The sequence below is a fragment of the Lytechinus pictus genome, chromosome 8 (assembly GCF_037042905.1).
Source record: "Lytechinus pictus isolate F3 Inbred chromosome 8, Lp3.0, whole genome shotgun sequence".
Taxonomy (NCBI): domain Eukaryota; kingdom Metazoa; phylum Echinodermata; class Echinoidea; order Temnopleuroida; family Toxopneustidae; genus Lytechinus; species Lytechinus pictus.
This window is the reverse complement of record NC_087252.1, coordinates 3,684,863-3,712,745: the sequence shown is the minus strand read 5'-3', so window position 1 is coordinate 3,712,745 and position 27,883 is coordinate 3,684,863. Positions and strand designations below refer to the sequence as shown.

The window sequence follows — 27,883 nt, the reverse complement described above, 5'->3', positions numbered from 1 at the left end:
GTTCCTCACTAATTGAACAGAAGAATATCAAGAGAAAACGGCTGTACGAAAGACTATCAAACATAAGCTGAAAGTGACGTGGCTGCATCTTCGTGGAATTGTCAGGAGAAAAGGAAGAAAATTACATTACTTTTTTGATGATTTGACAGCAGTATCATGCTTACAAAATTTGAGACGAAATCTGCAAGGGTGAAAGGTATGCAAGAAAATTAATAATCACATATTTGACTTTGCAATTTTGGGTGGAATTCGGTGTTGTGACAGCACCGCCAATGTCCGCAACTGATTCTTTGCAATGTCGGGTTTGGGACTGCCGATGTGCCGTGCCATGGCCCATTACCCCGGCCGCGCTTCCCCCGCTTGCTGCCGTCGTGTTTCGTACCGGGAGAGCTGAAATCCAGACATTAAATTGTGTGCCGTGGTTTCACCTTCATTATTTTGCAAAGTTGGGAAGATAAAGATAATACGAAAATTGTATTTCCTTAATAATAGTTGAAATACCGTATACTATATGATTTTTGAGAATTTCTCAATCTTCTTTTTTTCCCTTTCATTCAGTGACAGAAGTTCAGTCAAACGCAAACTCAAATTTTTATTTCAATTTTTAGAAAAAATACAATGTCATGATTTGGTTTTTCAATGTTACTGTATTCGTAGTAAGACTTATAACCCTTAAAATAATAATAATAATTTTATTGTTAAGCATTTCACCTTTTATCCGTTTTCTTACTTTGTTCGTATAAAAGTCAAATTTTATTAGATTGATTCACACAATCAGAGATTTGATAAATTGATGTGAAGCCTGGCCCTGGGTCACATGTTTTAGATGGTGATGTACATAGGTTAGTCCCAGATTAGATTTTCTTCAGTTTGTCATTGTGTTTGAACTCTGTCATTTTCACATACAGTGTCGTCCTTGTGAGGGTCCCATCCCCATCTCTCTGCCTTCTCCCATTAATCCTCGGTTCTTTTTTCCTTTATTACCTTATTAGTATTACTGGATGTACTGGAAAAATGCAGAAAGCTGCAGCCAAGTTTCCAGGTCTAGCTTTCGTCCAAGTTTAATCTTCTTCCACAAGTAATATGTGTGACTGTGAGTGTCCAGTGTACATGGTGCGTTTGCAATCATTTCTGTCAAATCAAATCAAATCATTCCCAAGGGTGACTGTACCATTCTTTATTCCAGAACTTATCAAGCCTGGAATTTACAGATGGAGTAGAGACAACCTCATTTGGTAGCGAGTTCCAGTCACGCACTATTCTGGCTCCGAAGGCATTTGCTCTTACATCCAGTCTATTTCTTTTCTTGAAGAGTTTATATGGGTGACCTCGGGTTGCCTCAACATTAATTGACGAGAAGAACATATCCTTTGTCAAGCCAGTCGATTCCATGCACTATTTTATAAGTCTGGATCATGTCACCTCTTCTCATTCTGTATTGCAGGGATGGTAGATTTAGGGCTCGAAGTCTGTCTCCATAGTCTAGCATTGCCAAGGATGGTATGAGTTTTGTTGCTCTTCTTTGTACTTTCTCAATCTCTTTCTTTCTTCCTCCAGGCTTGTGCTTTCACCCCAACCGACCATGGATCCTTGCCAGCTTGCACAATGGAAACATCCAGCTGTGGGACTACCGTATGTGCACTCTCTTGGAGAAGTTTGATGAACACGATGGTAAGTGTCATTTGCAGGGGTGAAGGTCAAGTCCAACCAAGAAAAGAATAACATGTACGTCATCCCGTTGACTACTAAATTCTGAGATTTCCGTAGTCTTTGTACATGTATCATCTGGGTCCCGTAACACAAAGGTTAGCGATTAATCGTACGATTGATTTTCACGATTGATTGTACATTGTAGTCAATGGAATCAATCGTAGAAAAATGTTCTACGATCATTGCTAAGTTTGTGTTATACTTATAGGCCCCAGGTTCCAGTAGGCAATGGGTTAATAAAAGAGAAGCCTCTCAGGGTCTCAGAAATCCTCATTTTCTTGGGAAAGTAGTTTCCAGACAGGGATGTACATGTACATGTAGTTCAGGCTGGTTTTTTTTTACAGTTATAACTTCCCATAGATGTTGTACATGTGACTTGGACCAAGGCCAAGTCCAGCAAAATGTTGCCTTGACTCAATACCTGTTTCCAAATATACAGGACCTACATGTATATGGACAAATTATGAATATTTTCTTGGATTGTGTAATCAGATGTCTAGAATAAACAAAATCACAGAGAAAAATGTGAGCCATTGTGAGCTCCCCAGTTTTTTAAAAAGAAGTCTAGGGGTGTGTTTATGCTTCCATTGCGGGTACAGAATCAACGTTTTCAAATGTCGTTTCAGATCGCCGATCACAAACTTAGTACTCGGAGTGCTGCTTATGCTTAATTTTTCAGAGGCAAAATTGCAATATACAGCCCTAAATCAACAGACATTCCAGAAAATGTTCTTTCAGAATTAAAAAAATTTTTACTTTTCTTTCAGGTCCTGTTAGAGGGATCAGTTTCCACCAACAGCAGCCCCTGTTTGTTTCTGGAGGCGATGACTACAAGATCAAGGTCTGGAACTATAAACTCAAAAGATGTCTCTTCACTCTCCTTGGACATCTGGATTACATCAGGACAACCTTCTTCCATCATGTAAGGAGATTAGTTCCAATATTATATAATAATAATAATAATAATAATAATAATGATAATAATAATAATAATAATGATAATGATAATGATAATGATAAATATGATAATAATAATAATAATAATAGTTATTTATATAGAGCCATCTATCTAGAAATATTCTATTCCAAGGCGTGTTATTATTATTATTACCCCGGTTTTAGCTCGAGCTGCCTTTCAGCTATGATCTTGTATTTCATATTACATGCATGACCAATTTTCCTTATGACATGTATGAGGGGTCTTGTGGGAGGGGTCTTGTGGGTCAATCAACTTACTTATCCCTATCAAGGCCTATAGCAAGCACCTTGAGATAGAATTGAATTATGTAGAAAAAAAATATTTAAATGAACAATGATGAATCCCATGCACAGGGAAGATTAATATTGTGTCTTCAAACATCTGTGCATTATTTTGCATCCAATGATCAAATCAGGTCAGATCAAATTGATCCCCTTCCCTCCATTACAACTTGTTCTGAAACATGGTATTTACTCATAAGGTCATATCTACCCCTCATGCTCTCTATTAAATATAATTTTACCACAACAATTTCATGATTTCTGTTTTTGGTGCTCTTTTTTTTTTTTTAAGGAATATCCTTGGATCTTGAGTGCATCTGATGACCAGACTATTAGGATTTGGAATTGGCAGTCAAGGAACTGTGTCTGGTGAGTTAACCGATTGACGACTGAATTCTTTAATTGCCATAGGCTTTGTACAGAGACCACCTCGTTCTAGTGTGCAATGGGTTAATCTGTTGACTACAGTGTACTTGAGTTATGTAATCCCTATAGGCTTTGCACAAGGAAAACCTGGTTCCAGTACGTAATGGCTTAACATATAATAACGAAACATGCTACTTCTGAAAGATTTATGTGTAGTAAATGGTGATAAATGGAGGCCCCGTGTAGAGGTGAATCACCACCTTTGCACGTTAAGAATTCAGTGCACTATTCGAATAAGAATAGGGGGAAACCCCGGTGTAGTGGTCCACCTGCATCCCCCAACCAGTTATCGGGAGGAGAGACCTGCGGGTCACAGTTCTGTGTGCGCGCCTTCTTGGCGACCCAGATTGGCTGGCTCCTCCAATGCGCCTTTGAATGTCTTTGACATACAGTATATATATATGGCGCTATACAAATGCTGTGCATCATCATCATCATCATCATCGTGATAAAATGGCAACATTGGCATGCTTGGTGTTGAAGATCAGCCATGGGGATTAATTCTTCCTCAACTTGCTCTTTTCTCTCTGATCATTAGAAACATGCATTAAAGGTGACCATGCATTTGTATAGCATTTTCCTGGATATAAAATTAAATGTATGAAAATTTATGCTATTTGTAATTTGTGGTGTTGTGGTTTATACTCTTTCTTGGTAATATCAACATAGTTTGACTATAAAACTGTTTATGAACCAAATTTCATTTGACAAAGTGGAAAGTGATTGATTTGAGAGATTATACCATCTGGGCATTTTTCTACTAGATAGCAAATGAATTGAGTATTTAGACTAAGTGATGTTGCACCAAATGGTAATTAGACAAAATTGTTAAGTAGGCCAAATAGGTCTGGCCATCTGAGAACTAGACCATCTGTTTGTATAACAGAGTGAATACACATGTCAATACTCACTCTAAAGATCGACAAGCTAAAACTGCGTATTGTGGAATTCCACTCATGGCATCGCTGGTTATAAATTTACTGTATTCTCCTTGTCATTTTCATTTCAGTGTTCTTACTGGGCACAACCATTACGTCATGTGTGCAAACTTTCATCCTTCTGAAGACCTTGTTGTCTCTGCTTCTCTTGATCAGACTGTCCGAGTCTGGGACATCCAAGGTAGGTTCTTTTAAAACTTTCCTAGAGAAAAACTTGAGACCACAGTGTCTGAGTCATGGAATTAAATGTTTGCCTTGAAAGTATTACGAATTGTAAATTACTGATAATGGCATTTGAACTACAGACCTATTTTTTACAGCAATGGGGAAAATGTGTGACATACATGTTTTGTGGGTGATGGTTCCCTTGAATGTTTTTTACAGATAAATGGCCAATACAAATGCTTCTAATCATCATCATAGAGATATCCTCCTCATTTTCTGGGTACTTATGGTCTCTGCTTGTAAAATGTCCAAAATGTAGATTTTGAAATGATTGGGAGTGGGACTTCTTAAGAGTTTATGAAGAATTCACTGCAAAAAATGCAACATGTTTATAGAACAGCCTTTCTAAGTGCTGCATACTGTTACCGCAGCTCTGGGTGCATCGTGGTCTAGTGGTTCTGACTCTCGCCTTTGAAACAGAGGGTCGTGGGTTCGAATCCTAGCCATGGAGTGTTTTCCTTCAGCAAGAAATATATCCACACTGTGCTGCACTCGACCCAGGTGAGGTAAATGGGTATCCGGCAGGAGTAATTCCTTGTATGCACTGAGCGCCGGTGATGGTAGCTCGAGCTAAAGCCGGGGTAATGATAGCAGTGCTTTGTATCCTCAGGCAAAAAGCGCTTTATAAATCCAGCTTTTATTATTATTATCACAGCTACCCTGATCGGATGCTCAAGCGTTCAACAAATTCCTTCCTACCATTTACCCATATAGTACACCTAGGTGGCGAGTTTCAAATGTGGATAAATGTTTTGCCACCAGTAATCCACTGTATTCTTCATTTGCAGGGCTGAGGAAGAAGAACATCTCTCCTGGTCCCAGCGGCCTTGAGGAACACCTCAAGAATCCGATGACCCCTGATCTATTTGGGACAGCCGATGCTGTGGTCAAGCATGTACTAGAGGTAGGTTTCATGTGAAAAATATAGTACATATCCCACTATGATTCTTCTTGTAGAACTGTATGATATAAATTATGCATACTAGGCCTGATTTGAGTTAGTCAAAGGAAAAGCTTATTTACCAGAGGGAAATATATACCATGATAGCAGGATAGTGATTAAAACAATTTGCCACTTTTCTCAAATTTTTAATCGCTGAACCAAACTACACTAGCTTGTATGAGGTTTGTCGCCAAACCAATCTGGCTTGTGTGAGGTGATCACAATTGTAATCTATTTGGAGTACGTGTATACTTACAATCTTTTATAGGGACCAACTTATAATAATAATAATAATAGGCATTTATATAGCACCATCTATCTAGAAATATTCTATTCCGAGGCACGTTGTTATTATTATTATTACCTCGGCTTTAGCTTGAGCTGCCTTTCAGCGCTCATGCATTCAAGGAATTAATCCTGATGGGTACCAATTCACCTCACCTGGGTTGAGTGCAGCACAATGTGGATAAATTTCTTGCTGAAGGAAATTACGCCATGGCTGGGATTCGAACCTATGACCCTCTGTTTCAAAGTCAGAAGACTAAACCACTTGGCCACATCGCTCCACCTAACTTATCCTATTAAAGGTATGAAATAATAAATGCTTTATTGCATACAATCATGCACGTATTTGTACAAATTACAATTTTTTTTTAATTTCAGGGACACGATCGTGGAGTGAATTGGGCTGCCTTCCATCCTACAATGCCACTTATTCTGTCTGCTGCCGATGATCGCTATGTCAAGCTATGGAGAATGAATGGTAAGAACTAAGTTGGTTGGTATTGGGTCTTCTGAAACTTTGTTAATCACAATAGAAAATTCCAACACAAAACAAGGGGGTTGTTTCCACTTCCTGTACCAGAAGATTGTCTCATTTTGAGATTGTGTAACACCATCGTGGCTAAAGCCTCTTCGTCCACTATCAATTTGGTCTAATTACTGGTAGGTCATCTAATCTACTTGTAATACTATGATGGTGATGATGTTGATAATGTGATGATGACGATGGTGATGATGATGGTGATGGTAATGGTGATGATGATGGTGATGATGATGGTGATGATGATGATGGTGATGATGATGGTGATGATGATGATGGTGATGATGATGATGATGATGATGATGATTTTAATGTTTATGATTTTGATAGTAATGATATGTTAATCACATTGATGATGATGGTGATGATGGGGGCTGATGTCATTTCCACTCTTGCTGCTATTGCTAATAATGATAATGATAATAGACACCTGCGAAAATGATGTTAATAGTAATGGTGTGATTGATGCTTCCCATTCTCCATATAGATGCTAAAGCATGGGAGGTTGATACATGCCGTGGTCATTACAACAATGTATCCTGTGCCATCTTTCATCCTCGTCAAGAACTCATCCTCAGTAACTCAGAAGATAAGAGCATCAGAGTGTGGGACATGTCAAAGAGGTATGTCAAAGGAAAAGTCCACCCAAGAAAAATTTCATCAAAATCGGATGTAAAATAAGAAAGTTATGGCATTTTAAAATTTCTCTTATGTTATAAAAAATAGTGATATTCACAAGTCAGTGTCATGCAAATGAATCAGTCGATGATGTCCATCACTCACTATTTTGTTTTTGTATTGTTTGAATTATACATTATTTGATTTTTTTACAGATTTGACAATAAGAACCAAGTTGACTGAACCATTTAGTATTTAACAATGCTAATTCCACATGTTCAAGAGGAATTAATCATTGTTTTCGCTTGACAATGAGGAGAAAATTATAATATTTTGTATTTCATATACTAAAATACAAAAGAAATAGTTAGTGGGTGACATCAGTTTCCTCATTTGCATACCGACCAGGATGTGCATATAACTGTTTGAGAAATTAAGTGAAACTTCAAAATGTCATAACTTTCTTATTTTACATCTGATTTTGATGAAATTTTCAGTGTTATGCTGGTTGGATTTTTCTTTTATTTGTTCAGGCGGACTATTTGTTGGGGTGGACTTGTCCTTTAATGTTGAATTGAAGCTGAAGTTGAATTGCTGACCGGCGTGACAAAGAGATTGCATGATCTGTGTCATCAATGATGTAATAGTGCACTGTTCCATCATTGGCATCACAGAATAGCAACTTTTTTTCATGGGTGTTTTGTGTCAACAGCAAAGTGAGGATATATTTGGTCACGTGATGCTATTTCAACCAATCACTTTATAGGATTTTATGCATGTAGGATATTAAAAAGAATACCTCTCAAATGGCATGAAATAGCTGAAAATATGAACCTCCTAATTCTTTAGTGAAATTTGTCTTCATTATCAGTGCCAGGATCAAAGAGAAGAGAAAACTTCTTCTAGCCATTTGTGATTAACTCTAGAAACAAATCTGTAGAGATGATCAAAATAATATTTCTACTTTTATGATAGAAAATCTTTATTTAAATCCATTTCCCTATTTTCCATGAACAGGACATGTATCCAGACTTTCCGACGTGATCATGATCGTTTCTGGGTTCTTACAGCTCATCCAAGCCTCAACCTCTTTGCTGCTGGTATGAGCATATCAATATGGATTTTTTTTTTTGTATTTTTTTATTCACTCTTTCAGATGTGTTTTTTCATTCATTCATTCATTCATTCATTCATTCATTTATTCTTTTATTCATTCATTCAATTTTTATGACGATGATGATGAATAGCATTTTATATAATGCCATTTATCTGTAAAAACATTCAAAGGCACCTGCTCATTATTTACAAAGTTGCTGGAAGAGATGTTTTTAGGTCAGATTAGAATGACCCAAGATACTTTTCAATATCTTTCTGTTATCTCAAGATATGAAATGTAAGCATATGGAGAGTGATATTTATCTTCTGAACTTCGACATATTTTTATGACCATATCCACCTTTTTAGTAAAGTGGAGTATGGTCGATTCAAAATTTAAAGTTTCTTGGGCAACTATAGCTGCCGTCAACATTGTAAGAGCTTTTAAACTTGAAATACATGCACTACCCAATTATCTTGTTTTTACCAGGTCATGACAGTGGCATGATTGTCTTCAAGCTCGAGAGGGAGCGACCAGCCTATGCTACCCATAATAACATCCTATTCTACGTCAAGGAGCGCTACCTTCGCAAGCTGGACTTCACAACCTCCAAGGATGTACCTGTCATGCAGCTGAGGGGAGGAACCAAGAGTCCGGCCTTCGCGATGTCCTTCAACCCAGCTGAGAAGGCTGTCCTTATCTCAACTGTGAGTTTGAATTTGTGAGATAGAGTCTCCAGTTTCTTAATTTTTTAATGCCGATGTTGAATTCAGTATTCAAAACATTGCCATGCAGATTAATCTTGGCAAGTACATGCTGACACTGCAAACAGGTTTGATAGGCAGATTTTTCGCTTATGCACAATGGATTTTGCTTCGATTTTCATGATTGTCACATTTTTGTATTTCATTTTTTTTTTTCCTACAAAGATATGTTTCCATGAAATTCCGTAAAATGCTGTGTTCATCCTGATTTCAGTGATTTGTTTGAATTTATTTATATTGCAGAAATTTGGGGATTGTTAAGTAATATAGTAATTTAACGATAATTAAATTTTAATTTTACTGCTGATTAAGGAGAAGTCTCAAAGCATTCAGGTTGATAATTGATGGAATTGCCTACTATTGCCATCATCATTCTACTATTTTTTTTTTTTACAGAGGACAAGCAACGTAGACAACAGTACCTATGATCTCTATCAGGTTCCCAAGGAGAGTGATTCTCAGAACCCAGATGGTATGTATCATCTTGAATTCTTTCAATATTAAAATGAGATGATATGATCTATTGATTGAGAACCAATGTGCCATAGTAAACGATCCAAATTTGAGATCAGTGCAATCAATGGGGTATATTGATGATGATGATGATGCACAGCATTTGTATAGCGCCATGTATCTGTCAAAGACATTCAAAGGCGCATTGGAGGAGCCAGCCAATCTGGGTCGCCCCTTCTGTTGTTCAGCCCCTTCAGTTATTGGACACCTGATTGGTGTGACAATGTGTACAGTATATTTGCCAAATAGAAAGCATTTCATCTGCTTTTCAATTTTAATTGCTATTAAAGTGAAATCCCCCCAAAGTTTACCAAGGGTAATATATGATAAGAGGAGGAATGAGGGGGGGGGGGGGGAGGATGAGGAGGAAAGGGATAGAAGGAGAAGGATAACAGAGGAATGGGTGAAGATAAGGGGGATGGAAAGAGAGACAGGATGGAATAAAGTGAAAGAGGAAGGAGAATGCCAGAAGGAAAAAAACAACCACAACATTCTATAGTAGCCAATGTGACATTGACAGATTAAAAAATATTCTACCTATGTATGAAATAGGAACCCCCCCATTAAAGTAAGGCATCTTATATATGATATACGAATGAAAGTTTTTATTCATGTGTTTGTTTTCCTTTTCTCTCTAGCCCCTGAAGGCAAGAGATCATCCGGGTTGACGGCAGTGTGGGTCGCTCGCAACAGATTTGCTGTCCTGGATCGGAGCCACTCGGTAAATTATTTGTCAGATACTTTGCATACCATGTTTTTTTTTTTAATACATGTAGATATTTGCATTTGGAAAAATGTTGGTCTGGTTGGCAAAGACAGATGGGGAGGGAAGATTGACAGGCATGTTTTAATATGGGCTTTTGAGTCCAAGGTTGTTGGTTAAAGGAATAGGTGACATCCAAAGAAGACACAGAAGAAGCAAGTGGAGTAGGATAGTTACAGCTTTGGGCTGAGATTGGAGGATACATTGAATCATGCAAAGTGGAGGGCAGGTTTCAGGGTGATTGCAGCAATTATAGCATTTGTAGAAGCATTGCACATTTAGCCACTCTGCCTATGTGTATTGCACGTGCATGACCATGCGATGGTATATTGTGGATAGTATGTGTGTGATGGTACGGATGATGCATTTCCAGCTATCCATATGTTTGCGTAATCCAATCCAAAGTCATTTGATGTAGCGCCTTTTCCTTTCAGTTACAAAGTGCTGTGCACACACCACTCCAAAACAGGTTAAGTAGGCATTGTACATCAAGTTGCAATTATTTCCAAAGACATCTGATGATTCCATCACTTTATGATGCCATCTCATTTATCTACTACAGCTTGTCATTAAGAACCTGAAGAACGAGGTCACCAAGAAAGTCCAGGTCCCTACCTGTGATGAGATCTTCTACGCCGGTACCGGTATGCTCCTGCTCCGCGATCCCGAGAACGTGACCCTCTTTGATGTCCAGCAGAAGCGCTCTCTTGGCTCCTGCCGCATCTCCAAGGTCCGCTATGTGATCTGGTCCAGCGATATGATGCATGTCGCACTCCTCAGCAAGCATAGTAAGACAAAGATTTGAGATTTAAAATCATTCTTTGAGGATGCCGCTATTCATCGGAAAGCTAAGAACGGAGCACACATGTTACTTAGTTCCACTCAGGTTATTCCATGAGAATGCTGGGTCGAATTCAACTCAGAACTTTGAATGAGACTGGTTTTCACATACATTGCAATCCATTAGAACATTTATGTGAAGATTTTTTTTTATCAATTACTGTGATAGATATATACCCAGTCAGAACCACTAGTTTGTTCACAGCAAATTGAATAGTGAAAATATTACATATTGGTACTTTTTTTTTTAAGTACTGTTTTTACTTTTAGCCATGAAATGTAAAAAATATACACACAGTGGTGTAATCAGCCAGATATTTTGAGAGGGTTGGAAATGACATATGGGGAAATAATCTCTAGAAAGCTGTGAGTGAGCTAATCAAGCAAGCAATTATTATGACAATTTGTCATACAAATATATAATTTTATGATAGATTTCTACATAGTATCACATTTAAATTCCTTTTCCTATCCTTTTCTGCTTTGTCATGGTCATAATATGGGGGGGGGGGGGTGGTACCCCAATCCCCCATCTGTAAGCCGATGATACCATATTTCATTTTTATTTTTTCATTACAGCTAATGCTGTTTGCAATTGCTAGCTGGAGCCCCTCTGTACAATCCATGAGAATATTAGTGTGAAGAATCTACTCTCTCACAGCAATTAAATATCTGTTATTTTTCACTTATTATCTTGCAGCCATTAAACAGTGAAAAGTATATCACATATTTTACGTTTTTGTTGATTACAGCTATTGCTGTTTGCAATCGCAAGCTGGAGACCCTCTGTACAATCCATGAGAATATCCGTGTAAAGAGTGGAGCTTGGGACGAGAGCGGAGTCTTCATCTATACTACCAGTAACCACATCAAATATGCTATCACCAATGGGTAAGGGATTCTGTGATGACCACGGACTAACACAGATTTAGGCAAATAAACTAGTGGTAGTCCAAGGTTGAACTCATGGTAACTAGTGCAAATGTACCACACCAAATACATGACCTTTTATGAAGAATTGTTGAATCATCACAAGTTTGTACACTATCTGAAACGTGATGTAGCGTAACAGGGCTCTGTCTCACAGAACCCAGTTCACATTTCTTGATCGGGTTCATTCACAAAATATATTTTGCAAGCAACCAATGTGACTCACCGATTATATTTCTCCCTCACTACTCACAATCATTCACACCCAAATGAAACTAGAACAAGGTATTAAAAGGGAAGCTTACGAGACATCTGTTGTGAGTTATAATGATTTTAATCTGAGTTTTTTTTTTCTTGACACATCTTCTCTTTACGACAGCTGTACACAATCTCTCAAAATCATACCACGGCCACATTTTACTCACCACTTGGCCCTCTACTGGCTGTAAGCTAGTTATGTAACAGTACCTTTGCGACAGTATTTGAATAGTCCATGGCTAGATTTCCACCACCTTTGTGAATTCCCTCCCCCCATTTATTCTGAAATGTGTGGTTACGAATGCATCCACTTATTTTTGAATTTTTGTAATTCTTTTACACACTTCACAGTGATCATGGCATCATCCGAACCCTGGACGTACCCATCTACATCACCCGGGTCAAAGGATCAACTGTTTACTGCCTGGATCGCGAGTGCCGAGCCCGGGTGATGACCATCGACCCGACCGAGTTCCGCTTCAAGCTGGCCCTCATCCACCGCAAGTACGACGAGGTGCTTCACATGGTGAGGACAGCCAAGCTGGTCGGTCAGTCTATCATCGCCTACCTGCAGAAGAAGGGGTACCCGGAAGTGGCACTCCACTTCGTCAAGGATGAGAAGACCAGGTTTGCCCTGGCTCTGGAGTGTGGAAACATTGAGGTGAGTTGATATAAGCTACTGAAATCCTCATATCTCATTGGCCAAGGGCAAATTTGTCAGTGTGTTTCACTGACAAGACTTTCTGTGAATCTCTCTCCTGGAATTAAGGAATACTTGGGTGAGTGGGAGACATCTGTGATAAGCTATTGAAACCCTCAAGTCTCATTGGCTGCAAGCACATTTAAGTACACTGTAACAATACTTTTTCATGTAAAGCTCTCTCTTTGAGTATGGGGATAATGATCAAAAGACAATGTTCTTTCTGGCTCATGAGTTAGAATATATCTATATCCTCGCATTTCATTGGCTAAAATGAAGTTTGTCAGCGTTCTTCACTGACAAAACTTCCTGTGAAACCCTCTCCTTATTTTCAAAACTTTTAAGTGAACCATTGAAGTGAATAGGGACATCTGTATAAGCTACTAAAATCCTCACATCTCACTGGATAAAAGCAAGTTTGTTTGTGAAGAGCTTTGACACTTTACAATGAGAGTCTTTTCCAGCTCAGTCTAGATCCGGCAACGGTGAAGGCTTAGACTTCAACTGTTGGCAGTTAAGAATCCATGCATACAGTCACTTGCTGCTTTTATGGCAATTTTCTTTGATTCTATTCTTAACTCAATTTGAGATTGCTACCAAAGCCAGAATTTACATTTACTATCATTCTTGTTTGGTCACGCCCCCTTCCTGTGTAGGTTGCCCTAGAGGCTGCTCGAGCCTTGGATGACAAGTCATGCTGGGAGAAGCTTGGTGAGTCAGCCCTCTTGCAAGGCAACCATCAGGTCGTTGAGATGGCCTACCAGAGGACTAAGAACTTTGACAAGCTGTCCTTCCTCTATCTCATCACCGGAAACCTTGACAAGCTCAGGAAGATGATGAAAATTGGTGAGTTTTTAATTAAATAGAATTTAATTAAATTTGATGATGTAAGCCTAGGTTTATAGTTTTCTTGTGATGGCTAACCTTAGACATTGCAGTATCTTCCATTACTCAGTCTCATGACCTGATGGCCATGCCATGAAAATTGTCAGCACTGACTTGTTAGCTTTGACAATTTCAGTGAAGTTATTGGTATTGATTGACTGAGAGGTGAAAGTGTTGGACTGTAACTAAAGTAACTATCTAACAATGACAATTGTCGGTCGTGGGTCCCGTCTTACAAAGAGTTACAATTGATCTGATCAACCTCAATTCTATGGAAATCCATCATTGTCATATTTTCGCCAAGAAATTTGAACAATGTCCTCTGTAAACAAAGAGCACAGAAAGCATTGAATGTATAAATCACCCTATCTTATCTGACCTTCATTGGCTACCCATTCGATCAAGGATCAAATGTAAACTTCTCATATTAACATTCAAATGTATTCATGGTATTGCCCCTGCTTATCTTCAAGAACTTGTCCAAATTCATAAACCCAAGCGTAATCTCTGTTCTGGCTCACAAAATCTTCTCTCTGAAATTACTGTCAAGACCAAATCATATGGGGATCAGGCTTTCCAAAAAGCTGCACCAGCACAATGGAATTCTCTACCACCGACATTAAGAAATATTACCCAGCTTGAGAAATTCAAAGTACAATTAAAAACCCACCTCTTTCAGAATGTTTAACTTAGTCACATGTAGGTCCAATCCATGTTTGATATTCTCTGATCTTATGTATAATTATTTGATGTCTTATTTTTAAATTTACAATTCTCACCACATTTCTCGCTTTCCTCGCGCATAGAGACCTGTAGGTGTTATGCGTATTTAAGAACTGTACTATTATTATTATTAAATATACATCATATTTAGAAAATATTTTGAACAAACACCATGCATGTACCTTGATGGTCATTTTATTGGAGTTTGTTTGAAGCCATTAGTAGGTTGTTACCAGAACTTGCATTGATGTTTAATAATGATCTCTATCCTTTATGATTCTTAGCTGAGATCCGTAAAGACACCAGCGGCCAATACCAGTGCGCCCTCTATCTGGGAGATGTGGAAGAGAGAGTGAAGATTCTCAAGAATTGTGGACAGAGTAAGTTTTCAAGATAATTTAACAATTACTGAGCTTTAACAAATCGTAGACAAGCCTTATAATAATAATAATAATAGCCAATTTTTATATAGCGCTTTTCCCAGAACGGCTCAAAGCGCTTACAGTATATAATTACCCCGGTCATTGGATTAATTTCAATCCCGCACGAACAGTGCACAATTTCCACTCCCTGGGGAGCATTCATTGCATTCATCGCAGCCTCATTATGGCGCTGGCAAATTCAAACATACAATATCTTTCGCATCCTACCGGGTACCCATTTAGCACCTGGGTCGAGGGTGGCAAGGTGTGGATTAACGCCTTGCCAAAGGACACTAGACCGCAGTGGGATTAGAACACACGACCCTCTGTTTACAAGGCGAGAGTCAGAACCACTACACCACGGCTCTTCTAATGAGGAATGCTATAATTTGTCCTGTGGTGAACAAACAAAGAGTATGCTCATATGTCATATTAACAATATTTGCACTGTAAGACATCAGTTTTGTACTTCATCAATACTGTTTTATGTTGGCAGGAAGGGGGAGGGGGTGGCTCCCAAGAGTTATTTTTCACTTGAATTGCATAAATAAGCCAGTTCGTAGTTCCTTTCTGCGCATGATCAAAATATTCTACGCATGATCAGAGGAAGGTCGTTTGTACTACAGTGACATGGTGGTTTAAAATCTAATGAGATAAGCACCAAATTCGATGTCTTGATTATTCATATATTCTTTTGAATTGTGGTTATCGTTTACATCCACAAAAAACAACAATGCATCCACAAACTACTGGTATTTCACAGTTTGCCAAGTACATTGTGCAACATGCTATGATATGCATTCAAAGTAGGAATGGAACAAATACCTTCATAAAGACAGTGTTCATTGGTGTGCTATTCTAGTCACCTGGTCTATTCAATTTCTTCATCCTGCTATGTAGGGTGAGCTTACGTAATATCTAGCTTTGAAATCTGCCTATCATAATGAAAGAAATGAAAGGTCATTTGACCAAAATTGTCCATAAGTAACTATGAACTGGTCTATTCTGAGTTGCCTCACTGAATTGGTCAGATCGTGCTCAGAGAACACATAATCTAACAGGGGATGCATGTTCCTCAATTAGATTATATGTGAAATGCTATGTGCACATTAATGTTGAAGCATGACTTCAAATCACACTGAACCACTTCGCTCTTTGTGAAAGATTTCCTTGGCATTAATCAAATTTGGAAATGGGGGGGGGGGGGTCAAAAATTAATCAAGTACTTCAATGGTTACACTAGGTCAAATATAAAACAGAATACTTACAATTTCTTCTGTCTTTATGTAACATATCGTAACTGTTATGTATTTTGATTGTATTGATGATTGTTTGTATTTTTTACTCAATCTGTAGAAATAAATTTTTGACATAGAGTGATGCACATTTAGGCTAATGATCTGTTAACCTTCCTTTTCTCCAGAGTCCCTAGCCTACCTGACCGCCAAGACACACGGCCTGGATGAAGAAGCAGAGGGCATCTCTGTGATGTTCGATGAGAACGACAAGCTCCCTGAGGTGTCTTCCAACGCCCAGCTCCTTCAGCCACCTGCGCCCATCATCCGTTCGGAGGAGAACTGGCCTCTCCTGACTGTCACCAAGGGATTCTTTGAGGGTGCCATGAATAGGAACAAGGCTGGAGCTGGTAGCGCCATGGCAGCAGCCGTTGCTATGGATGAGGGTGATGCGGGAGGAGACTGGGGAGATGATGCAGAGCTGGTTCTTGATGGTGAGAGGAATATTATAATGATAACAGTTATCATAATGATATTAATCTAAATATTATTAGGATGATATAGTGAAAAATAATGATAATAGTTGGTTCTTAGAAATGCACAATACAATATGAATATCCTCTATACCAGGGGTTCTCAAACTTTTTCTTTGAAGGGCCAGATGAGACTCCAAGTAAACTTGAAAGGGCCAGCGTGAAGTGGATACTTAGAAAAAAATGTGCGCGAAGCGCAAAGACCCCTGCGGTCGGGGTCCTAGATGCCCTCTTGTGCAATCTGGCCCTTATTTTGGGAGCATTTAATCTAACAAATTTATAACAGTTTCATATGGAACGCAGGCAAAATTAGAAAAGATTTCAAAATACAGCGAGAGTCAATATTAATGATAACAAATTGTAGTACTTTAAAACATATAAAAAGGAATCTAGATAGTACCTTTACATACCTGGTATTGGGGAGACAGATAATGTCTTGAACAGTGGCGTAGGTAGGATTTTTTTCCTGGGGGGGCACTGGGGGGTCCTTGCTTTTTCAGGGGGGGCACCATTTTTTCGGTGTGTGTGTGCATGTGTCACAAGGGCGGATCCGACTTTCGCCAATAGGTGACGGTGCCCAAAATTATCTTCACCTATATTTTCCCCGATCAGTCACTTCTTAGTTTTATTCTTATAAAACAACATTAACATGAAATAAGCCTTATAAAAAGTGCGAGCGCGAAGCACGAGCGATTTTTTTTTTTTTACTTTTATGTATTTTGTCCTGAAAATTTAATATTCTGGGCAATGTTATGTGTGATCCTGAACAAGATTTGTATGTAACTAGATTGTTACTGCGAACGCCAAGCGCGAGCAGAAATTTTTATTACCTGTTCTAGCATTATCGAAAAGGGACCTGTTAAGGACTGCTTACAGTTACCCACGAAGACGGTATATATTTCGATAATGCGAGCGCGAAGCGCGAGCAAATTTTTTTAACATTCCGACCTAAAAATGGTCATTCTAAGCACTTTTTGTATTAATAAATGGGATAGGTATGTAACTAAACAATTGATGCGAGCGCGAAGCGCGAGAGGTAGAAAATTTAGATTTCAGACCTAAAAGCGGGACACTCTATTCATATTTTGTAAATCATAAATAGGATATAGTTAATTGGGTATCATTAATACTGCGATCATGAAGCGTGAGCAGACAATTATTGATATTCTGACGTGAAACTGGATAATTTAAGTACATTTTAAATAAAGAACATGCAGGCCATCGCGCATGTTTTAGATTTAGACCTAGAATCTGGGCATTCTGAATACATTTGTTTAATGGAACATTATGGAATACACCTAGACAATATGAACTTGGCAAATCAAACAATGTGACCACGCAGCGTGAGCTTAAAATGCTGATATGTAGACCATAAAAACAAACATTTTACAGAGCACTTAAATTTGTAAATGAAAAAAATAATGAAAGCTCGATGTCCGAGCTAAAATATGTTTTGTATATAGACTTCAAAACTTGCTCCATATCAGCCTATTGAGCAAGATATGAATCTCATCGAACAGGCAATTCTGGCGCGAAGCGCAAGCAAAAATTGTATATGGTAACATGAAAGTTTTTTTTGTTGCAAGTCTTCCCCTCACATTATTTCATTCACTCGTCTTCCTCTTCCTTTTTGTTCTTCTGTCTTTCTTTTTTCTTTTTTTCTTTTCTTCTTTCTCCCTTTTTTTTTTTGCTCTGCCAATTTTTTTCAGGGGGGGCACCTGGGGGGGCACACCAAATCTCAGGGGGGGCACGTGCCCCCCCATGCCCCCCCGTAGCTACGCCACTGGTCTTGAAGTATCAAATTTTTTTTGTAGTCAAAGTAAAATGAATAATAGACCATGTCTGTTGTAGACTATAACAAGGATGTCAGTCTCCTAGTCACTTTTAATATGGGAAATGTGACAGTCTGTCAGCAACAAGTTGCATGAACCTTGGCACAAAAGGTGTTATTGCCAGACGAAGACACTGGTGCAAATGTTCACTGGTCAAGCAGGGGCCGTGAAAGGGGGGGGGGGGGCTGCCCCCCCCCTTTTTTCAAAAACCATGTACAAAAAAGTAAAAATGACCATATGATTGTGATTTTTTGCATGACCAGACCCCCCTCCCCCCCCCCATTTGAAAACCGTTCCGTGGCCACTAAGGTACTTCGGTATGAGTTAGTTCTTTGAAATGTTCATTATGGAAAATGCACTTTCGCACCTGTATGTAGATCCAAACATGGTGACAACAGCGCTGGTCATCTAATAAGAAAGTAGATAAAACAGACAGAAAAGACTCCACTAAACTCTGTTTAAAAGTCGAATTAATTTGACTGCCATTACTTTTATTACGGTTAGGTCTACGTGGATACACGATGTAATCATATTGAGCTCTTTCATATTGTGACTTAAAAGTGATTAAAAAAATCCCAGCAGAGTCTCACGGGCCGGATTGAGAAGCTCTGCGGGATACGGCCCGCGGGCCGTAGTTTGAGAACCCCTGCTCTATACGTATGGCATGTTTTACAATTTTGTATAGGGATAGTACAAGTGCTTCTTAAAAGGGTATGTTTTTGAACAGATATTTGAATCTGTTGCATTTGGTGAAGTCTGTCATTGATATTGATATCATTATATTGACAGAGAACCAGCCCTGGGGCCTGTAACACAAAGGTTAGTGATTGATCGTACGCTTGATTTTCACGATTGATTGTACATTGTAGTCAATGGAATCAATCGCAGAAAAATGTTCTACGATCATTGCTAAGCTTTGTGTCACGGGCCCCTGGTGATTCTTCGTTGGTTTAGGGATGGCAGGTCACTCTGTTTTTAAACTGATTTTGACATTATTTTGAAAGTGGGAACCATGATTAATTTTGTACCACAGCGTTTTATTCAGTCACACACGCATTCATGTGGCATGTACACATAATAATAATAATGATACCAACATGCTTATATAGTGCATATCACTGCCAAATGAGTACCTATGCGCTTAATTGGATATTATTACCCTGACTTCATCCCCGCAGCCTTTTACAGCGCAGTGGCATTTCAAGGAATAAATTCGTGCCAGGTACCCATTTACCTCACCTGGGTCGAGTGCAGCACAATGTGGATAAATTTCTTGCCGAAGGAAATTACGTCATGGCTGGGATTTGAACCCATGACCCTTTGTTTCAAAGTTTGAAGACTAATCCACTGGGCCACAACACTCCACACATGCAAATCGAAGTGTTGTTCCCAAAGCCACGATTTGGATGGTGTTTTCCAGCTAGTGATAATCGCATTCCCAAATATGCAATATCAGCCCTAGAATGCACTATATTTATTTATTAATTTCTCTGTTCTTCATTTTCTCTAGGTGGTGATGAGTTTGGTGATGCAATAGAAGGATTCGGAGATGATGACGGTGATGGTGAAGGAGGGGCATGGGATGTTGATGAAGAGTTGGAGCTACCTCCTGATCTGGTTAGTGATAAACCCTTTAATTCTATTGTAGTTTGTGAAAGATAAAAATAGTGGTAGTGATGGTGGTAATGACGATTGTGATTATGATGATGATGATGATTATGATGGTGATGATGATGGTAATGATGATGATGATGATGGTGATGGTGATGATGATGATGGTAATGATGATGATGATGATGATGATGGTGATGATGATGATGGTGATGATGATGATGATGATGGTGATGATGATGATAATGATGATGGTAGTGGTGTTGATGGTGATGATGATGATGGTGATGATGATGGTGAAGGTGATAGTGATGATGATGATGATAATTGTTAATGATAATGATGATGGTAATGGTGTTGATGGTGATGATGATGATAATGATGATGGTAATGGTGTTGATGGTGATGATGATGACGGTGACGGTGAAGGAGGGGCGTGGGATGTTGATGAAGAGTTAGAGCTACCTCCTGATCTGGTATGTGACAAAACCCTTTTATTATGTAAATATTTTCAAATTTTGGCAGAGAATTGAGAATGAATTTAGTTTATCAGTTGGTTTATTCATTACTTTATGGTGGAGAAGGTGATAGTGGTGGTGTTTATTATGATAATGGTGATGATGATGGTGATAATGATGATGGTGCAGATAATGAAAATGATGATGATGGTAGTGACGTTGATGGTAATGTGATGATAATGACACTGATGCTGATGATGATGGTGTTGACGGTGATAGTGATGATGGTGATGATGATGATGGTGAAGGTGATAGTGATGATGATGACGATGATAATTGTTAATGATAATGATGATGGTAATGGTGTTGCCGATGATGGTGATATTGATAATAACATGATGATGAGAGAATTAGAAATTCTCGAATTGCCAATCTTCAATTTGAAAATAGGAATTTTATTGTTTAACCCTAATAAGACTGGGGGGGGGGGGGGGGCTGATTCAGCCCCCTCGACAAATTGTGAACGCTGGGTACGCGGTTCCAAAATTACGCAACATTTCCTAAGTGCATGCAGACCCCAAATTGCTAAAAAAGTTGAATTTGTGTACAAATCTAATGCAAATAGTGTTTTGAGCCAAAATTCGTAAATATATCATTATTTTTCCTTTTACTGCTTGAAATAAATAAATTTCATCTTGTTTATGGTCAAAATAAAGTCCCTGACAATTAACATTAAAAAAAAAAAAATAAAAAAAAAACAAAGAAATACATAAGAAATTTAGAATAGATAAAATACATATGAAAATAAATGTGATGTTGAATTTTTTTTACAGTAAATTTGATCAGATTCTTATAAAGAGTCTGAACCAAAAATTCGCATTTTAGGGGCATTATTTAGTTGATAAGAGCAAACTGTTGATTTTACGCATAAATTAGCATAATTAATTAGCAATGAGATTTTTCGCAGAATTTGATCTCATAGTTTTGTAGAGTATGCCATGGGTAACGCGCGTGCCAATTTTCGTCGTGATTGCGGGATTGACGGCCGAGATCATAAGGGGGGGGGGTGCCCTCAGTCTTCTTAGGCGTCGAAATAGCCCAGTCTATTTAGGGTTAAATCAATCTTTATTTTCCCTCATTTTTCCCCCAGGATGTGCCAGTTGGAGGTGGTGCTGATGAAGACTATTTTGTTGCCCCAGCTAAAGGAATGAGTCAGAGTCAAGTCTGGGTGAAGAATTCTCAGCTCCCGGTAGATCATATACTTGCAGGTTCATTCAGCACTGCCACACAGGTATGTTAGGGATTTATTGTTGAGGGGTACTCTGACAAGTCCTATTTTATCAGTCTTTTACCATAGTAGCAGTGCTTCTAAGCCAATCAAAATTCTGCAAAGTTGTCAGGTCTCACAGCTTGTCTCACGAGAAATGTCGATGAAATACTCCCCAGGCTGAAAATAATATTAAATTAAATAGGTAAAAATTGAACAAGAGAAATGCTGAAAATGTAATAAAATCTGATAAAGTTTGAATTTTAATGTAAAGTATTTCATGAATCAAGAAGTCTGACAAATTTGCTCTGAGCCAGTCAGGTGCAAAAATATCTATAGCTTATAAAAAGAATCACTGGCTATTTGTTTTTTGAAATCCTGATTCCCTATTTTCTAACCCTCCTTTTGGGGTCATTAAATGAAATTTTTGGTCCATCTACAAGGGGGGGGGGGTGGTGGGCTCCTCCCAGACTGCTCATGCAGCCCTTATTAGTTGACACATCTTTACTATGCCTGCTCCAATTCATTTTTCTCTCTTTCTCTTCTGCAGCTGCTTCATGACCAAGTTGGTATGGTAGATTTCACACCTTACAAGCAGATCTTCATGCAGACCTATGCCAGAGCAAGGACGTCCTTTGTTGGCTTACCGTCTCTCCCTCCACTCTCTGGATACCCACATAGAAACTGGTACGTCCTATGCCCTAGTTCAGACATGGTGCAAAATAGTTCAGTAGCAAAGCTTAGAAACATTTACACCAAGTCAACAGAAAATAATTACAAAAAAAATATGTCTGGTAGTACAATAGATTTGTAATAAAAGTTGACATGAAAAAAACTTGGTATTGGAAATACTCAAGACATCATCTAACATATTGATATTGACTATCATTGTGATGCCATGAATTTGTCTGTGTCACTTTAGACATCTAACACATTCATGGTATCATAATGAACATAATGACATGATGTAACATTGCTTTTGTTCCATTGTAAATTAAATGATTGTGATGTCATGAGTTTGCCCATGCAACTTAAGAGAATTTGGGGGGGCTTGAAGCATGCATTGATAAAATAGCAAATACCCTATACCTCCCAGCATTGATTAGCCTAACCGAGGTGATCCATTTTACCTTTTCTGAACACTGGGAAATGTTGCTGAATCTTGCTGGATAGATTCTAAAGTATAGGAGAAACTGATTCTTGAGACCATTTATTTAAGTCCATACATTTGTCTGATACTTTCCTAGGCGTGATGCAGGAGCTCGAGGCGGACAGCCTGCAGTAGGTCTTAAACTAGCCCATCTTGTCCAACGGTTACAGTCTGCTTACCAGCTCACCACTCAAGGGAAATTCCCGGATGCCATCCTTAGATTCAGGAGCATCCTTCTCAGTATACCATTGCTCGTAGTCGACACCAAGCAAGAAATCACTGAGGTTCGTACAAACTCTCTTTTTTTCTGAGAATCATTTCATATTCATTAATGAACCCGTGTCAGGTTCATGGCCTGATATTTTAAATATTGTTCTATCTTTGTTTTATCTTGATGGTACATTTCGAGATGAATATTATATGACAATGATGATGGCAGTAATGATGGTGATTAGCATGATGATAATGATAATATATATGGATGATGATGATGATGGTGGTGGTGATGCTGCTGATGATGATAAATGTGATGATTATGATGATTGATGATGATAATAATTTTGATGATGAGGATGATGATGAGTATGGTGATGATGATCATAACGACGGTAATGATTATGATTGATTATGGCAGAGTACAGCCCTGCAAGTACCCATTGCCTTCATTTATCAACCCTTTATTATCTATTTATCCCACAGGCTCAACAGCTGATTACGATATGTAGAGAGTACATTGTTGGGTTGGCCATGGAACAGTACAGGAAAGAACAACCTAAGAGCAACCTTGAAGAACAGAAGAGAATATGTGAGGTACGTCAAACTGGAGTCTTGCGATGATGATGATTATTTTTCGTGGTTTATTAAAAAAAGAATGTTTATATTCCTGCAGCCCAGGGCTGAAATACACCGGGTATACAATATTTGTTTGTTTTCCTATGTAAATGAAATATGCGAATTAAAAAAAGAGAGAAAAATAAGCATTTACAAAATGTATCGGTATAAGCATGTCATATGTGTATGGTTGACTGAACCACTTTTGTGAGAAGGTTACAGGGGGCATCATGGTCTACTGGTTATGACTCTTTCAATCTGAGGGACATGGGTTCGATTCCAAGCCACGGCGTGTTTTCTTTCAGCAAGAAAATTTACCCACACTGAGCTGCACTCAACCGGGGTGAGGTAAATGGTCCCGGCAGAAAGAAATTCCTTGAATGCTTGAGTGCCCGGCGAAGATAGCCGTGTTAAAGCCGGGGTAATAGTAACATCATGTTAAGCAGGGCCCGCTGGGAGGACAGTTTTTGGAACTGAAGTGGCTACCCTCGGTAAAATATGCTGTTGTTATTGTTATTATTGTTGCTGATATTATTATTATTAATCCCAACCTATTTGTTTAATTCTTTCTTTCATTCTTTCTACAGCTTTCAGCCTACTTCTCACATTGTAACCTCCAGCCTATCCATCAGATCCTCACGCTCAGGACGGCCATCAATCTGTGGTTCAAACTAAAGAACTTCAAGACAGCTGCAGCTTTCGCAAGACGGCTCCTAGAACTCGGCCCTAAGCCCGATGTAGCACAACAGGTGAGCTTATTAAAGAATGAAACAGATTATCACGTGTGAAAAAAAATAATGAAGAATAAGATTTAAATAAAAAAAAATGTAACAGATAATAAGAAACTTGTGAGCAGTTGGAGGTCAAGAACACAAGTGCTTAGGAGATCTTCCGTTTGGCAATGAGATCAAGATTTGTGATGAAAATCTTTCACCTTTGATGTACAATAAGAAAGTATAAACCTTATGCAATGACATCATCTTGCAGTGATCTTAGAGGTTGAAACCATTGCCCTGCATGCATTGGGGATCTGCAGCTGTTGCACCTCGAGGGTTCCCAGCCCATCAGGGACTGGTTATGGTGGTACTAATTAGTTTTACATTATTGTTTTTATACTGAAAATTCACTGCAACAACTTAGAAAACATGCGAAACTGTAATGGGTTAAAATAATTACCAGGGATTTTTTTAAAACTTCATCAGGGAAAAATCGGGGAATTTCGTTTTCTTAAGCTGGGAACCTTGACCTCCCACAACTCCATTTACGCATACACCTATATCTTCTGAGGGAGGGTGCTACGAGATGACTTTATGAGACATGATGTCATGAGCTTTGATATTTTATGTTTACTATTCCTAATAAACCTTGAGACTTTCTTTAATATTTTTACTGCAAATATGTATTTTTTCTTTCATTGTACTTTGAACACTCTGTGGAGTATATTGGGTGCATTATAAATATTTATTTGAATTCTATTTTCGTACAGACGCGTAAGATCCTACAAGCTTGTGAGAAGAGTCCAAACGATGCACATAAACTCAACTATGATGAACACAATCCTTTTGACATCTGTGCTGCTACTTACAAGCCGATCTACAGGTAAGTCACTAAGTTGCAAAGAGTCTATTTCTCAGATTTTCTGAAACCATCATTGCCAATCCCACTTGATCTACTTTAGATTTGGTTAAATAAATGATTGGTGCAAATATCACTCTGTTTAATACTTCATCTAACTGTCACCTAGTCTCATGCCTAGATGGTTTAATTTCTACTTTGACAAATGAATATTTGGTTCATTAATAGTTCGAAGACGAAGTGGTGTTAGCCCAAATGGATATGAGATGAAATGGGTAAAGCCTAACCAAAAATTAGACAAAATGTTCAATGGGCTAATTGGCATTTAGACCGAATGGTTAGTAGATGAACTTGATACAGCCGGAGTGTGATTCAACCATGTGGGAATAGAACTTATGCATTGACATCATCACATAGCCAATTTAGAGGCTGAGGTCATTTGTCTTACATGTATGGGTGATCTGCAACTGGCAAAACTCTGTTTATGCGTATTCCTGTATCCTCTGAGGGAGAGCGCTATGAGAGAATGACGTCATATGCATAAGGTCTATAGACCAAACGGAAAGTATATGAAGTTCGCGTAGACCTCTGATAAGACTTATTCTGAATCCTGCACAATCCTTTCTTCTTTCAGGGGAAAGCCTGTTGAGAAGTGCCCTCTGAGCGGAGCCTGCTACCTTCCACAGTTCAAGGGTGAGACGTGTCGCGTGACCCAGGTCACCGAGATCGGCAAGGACACCATCGGCCTCCGAATCAGCCCTCTACAGTTCCGATAGAACCCAACATTCCCAGAAAGCCAACCACTGCTGAATTCATAAAATTTATTGATCAGTTGCCCAGGGGGGTACTCCACAATGAGTTAAGAGATGCTTCAGTGCTATCATGCACAAGATAATGCGTAATACCCTTGATAAACTAGCAGGATTATTCATCACATCGCTTCCATGACATTTGCACCTGCGACAGTTGCTTCTACGGAAAATGCACTGACAAAATTCTTCAGGAAACGGTTCCTTGTTATCACATAGCGCTTTATCAGGAATAAGCTTTAGACATCAACTATGTTATACATTTGCACATTTTCCTATTCTTGAAGTTACCTTGTATGTGAAATATTTACAAGTCCTCTTTAACAGCGCTTTGTACGCTCTGGAAAAGACTATAGAAATCCAAAAATTATATTTAGTACTGGGTGTGGCTACTGTGAAAGTTTTGCTTTGTCACCTGCGTAAAACTGTCTAGAATTGCAGAATTATTAATGGAAAAGTTGAATTTTTTTCTTCATCAAGAAACACAAGCATATCACATCTTGAAAATGATCTAGAATCAGATGTAATATGCCCCGGTGTGTATCAGACCGTTTTGCCAAATATTGAGATAAGGTAGGATATTTTTTGCTACTCTTTGACAACAAGACAATTTTTAGATTTCTCTCATATATCATCTACTACTGTCATCGTTTAAACATTCCATTTAATGTTGCAAGATGTATTCATTACTAATGCCATTCATACTAACAAATCAAAATCCGATCTGATGGATGTTATGTCATTGGAGTCGTTGTTATAGATTTGGTTGGTCTCGAGTCTGGTTTGCTAATATTACTGTGCAATTACATTGGAAGCTTACCAGATATGTCCAACTCATTTCCTACTAGAACCAAGTGATCCCATACAAAGCCTATAGGATTTATAGAGTTCAGTTGTCATAGGGTTAAAGCGAAGCAGAACAAGGTTATCGCAGCATATTACCATTATCAATATGTATACATAAATTTAGCAGTGTTTGAGGGAATCGCCCTGTATGGTTACAGCGCAACACTGAATAATGATCATTTGATTTATTTATAAGAAAATTTAGTTACAATATGATAGTGTTATTGTTTTTTCATTGTTTTGGGTTAGTATTGCATTGTTAACACTACAGTGTTTCCCATATATTGAAATCATGTAATGTACAAATGAAATTTCTTATATTGGTGATTACTTAAATGTAGGACATACTGATGTGTATGTTTAGCCTATAAACTTATACTGTGACAAGACTTTATTATTGATTTGTGAATGCTTGTTATGAAAAACATTAATAAATAAGTTTATGTGAAATATTGAATATTTCCATGATAGTTTATTTTTTACCTGTGTAGCATTGTAGGCATCTGATTATTAATAATAGGCTTCCTTTGATTACGTGGGGTGTTGTGGTCTAGTGGTTATGACTTTCATTTTTCAATCTGAGGGATGTGGGTTCGATTCCCAGCCATGGCGTGTTTTCCTTCGGCAAGACATTTACCTGATGGTGCTGCTCTCAACCCAGGTATGGTGAATGGGAACTTGAGAAGGAATTCCTTAAATTGCCAGGGTGTCTTTGGCATGTCTTTAGCCAGGGTACTAATATTAATATTATTGAAGTGCGCAGTTAAGTATATACATATACATGTAGTAATTGCGCAATATACATTTACAATTATTATTAACAGTTATAGGGTCAGTCCTAGATTGAAGTTCTGTGCATGTGAAGTCTTGTGTAATATTGTCAAGAGGTCTCTGTGGAC

At 38.4% G+C, this 27,883-nt stretch overlaps 1 protein-coding gene across 1 annotated transcript; it reads left to right on the top strand.

The window, feature by feature from the left end:
• The first annotated feature begins 26 nt into the window (after positions 1 to 26).
• On the top strand, positions 27 to 27,441 carry LOC129267375 (coatomer subunit alpha-like). Its single transcript, XM_064103372.1, has 26 exons — positions 27 to 196; positions 1,558 to 1,671; positions 2,478 to 2,632; positions 3,263 to 3,339; positions 4,406 to 4,515; positions 5,348 to 5,463; positions 6,166 to 6,265; positions 6,813 to 6,948; positions 7,961 to 8,043; positions 8,529 to 8,746; positions 9,200 to 9,275; positions 9,955 to 10,037; positions 10,642 to 10,867; positions 11,672 to 11,810; positions 12,459 to 12,768; positions 13,464 to 13,653; positions 14,700 to 14,795; positions 16,261 to 16,566; positions 19,948 to 20,054; positions 21,657 to 21,797; positions 22,324 to 22,460; positions 23,021 to 23,207; positions 23,623 to 23,733; positions 24,342 to 24,503; positions 25,241 to 25,353; positions 25,964 to 27,441. The coding sequence occupies exons 1-26, from the start codon at positions 157 to 159 to the stop codon at positions 26,103 to 26,105; spliced, it is 3,675 nt and encodes a 1,224-aa protein (XP_063959442.1). The 5' UTR covers positions 27 to 156; the 3' UTR covers positions 26,106 to 27,441.
• The last annotated feature ends 442 nt before the right edge of the window (positions 27,442 to 27,883 follow it).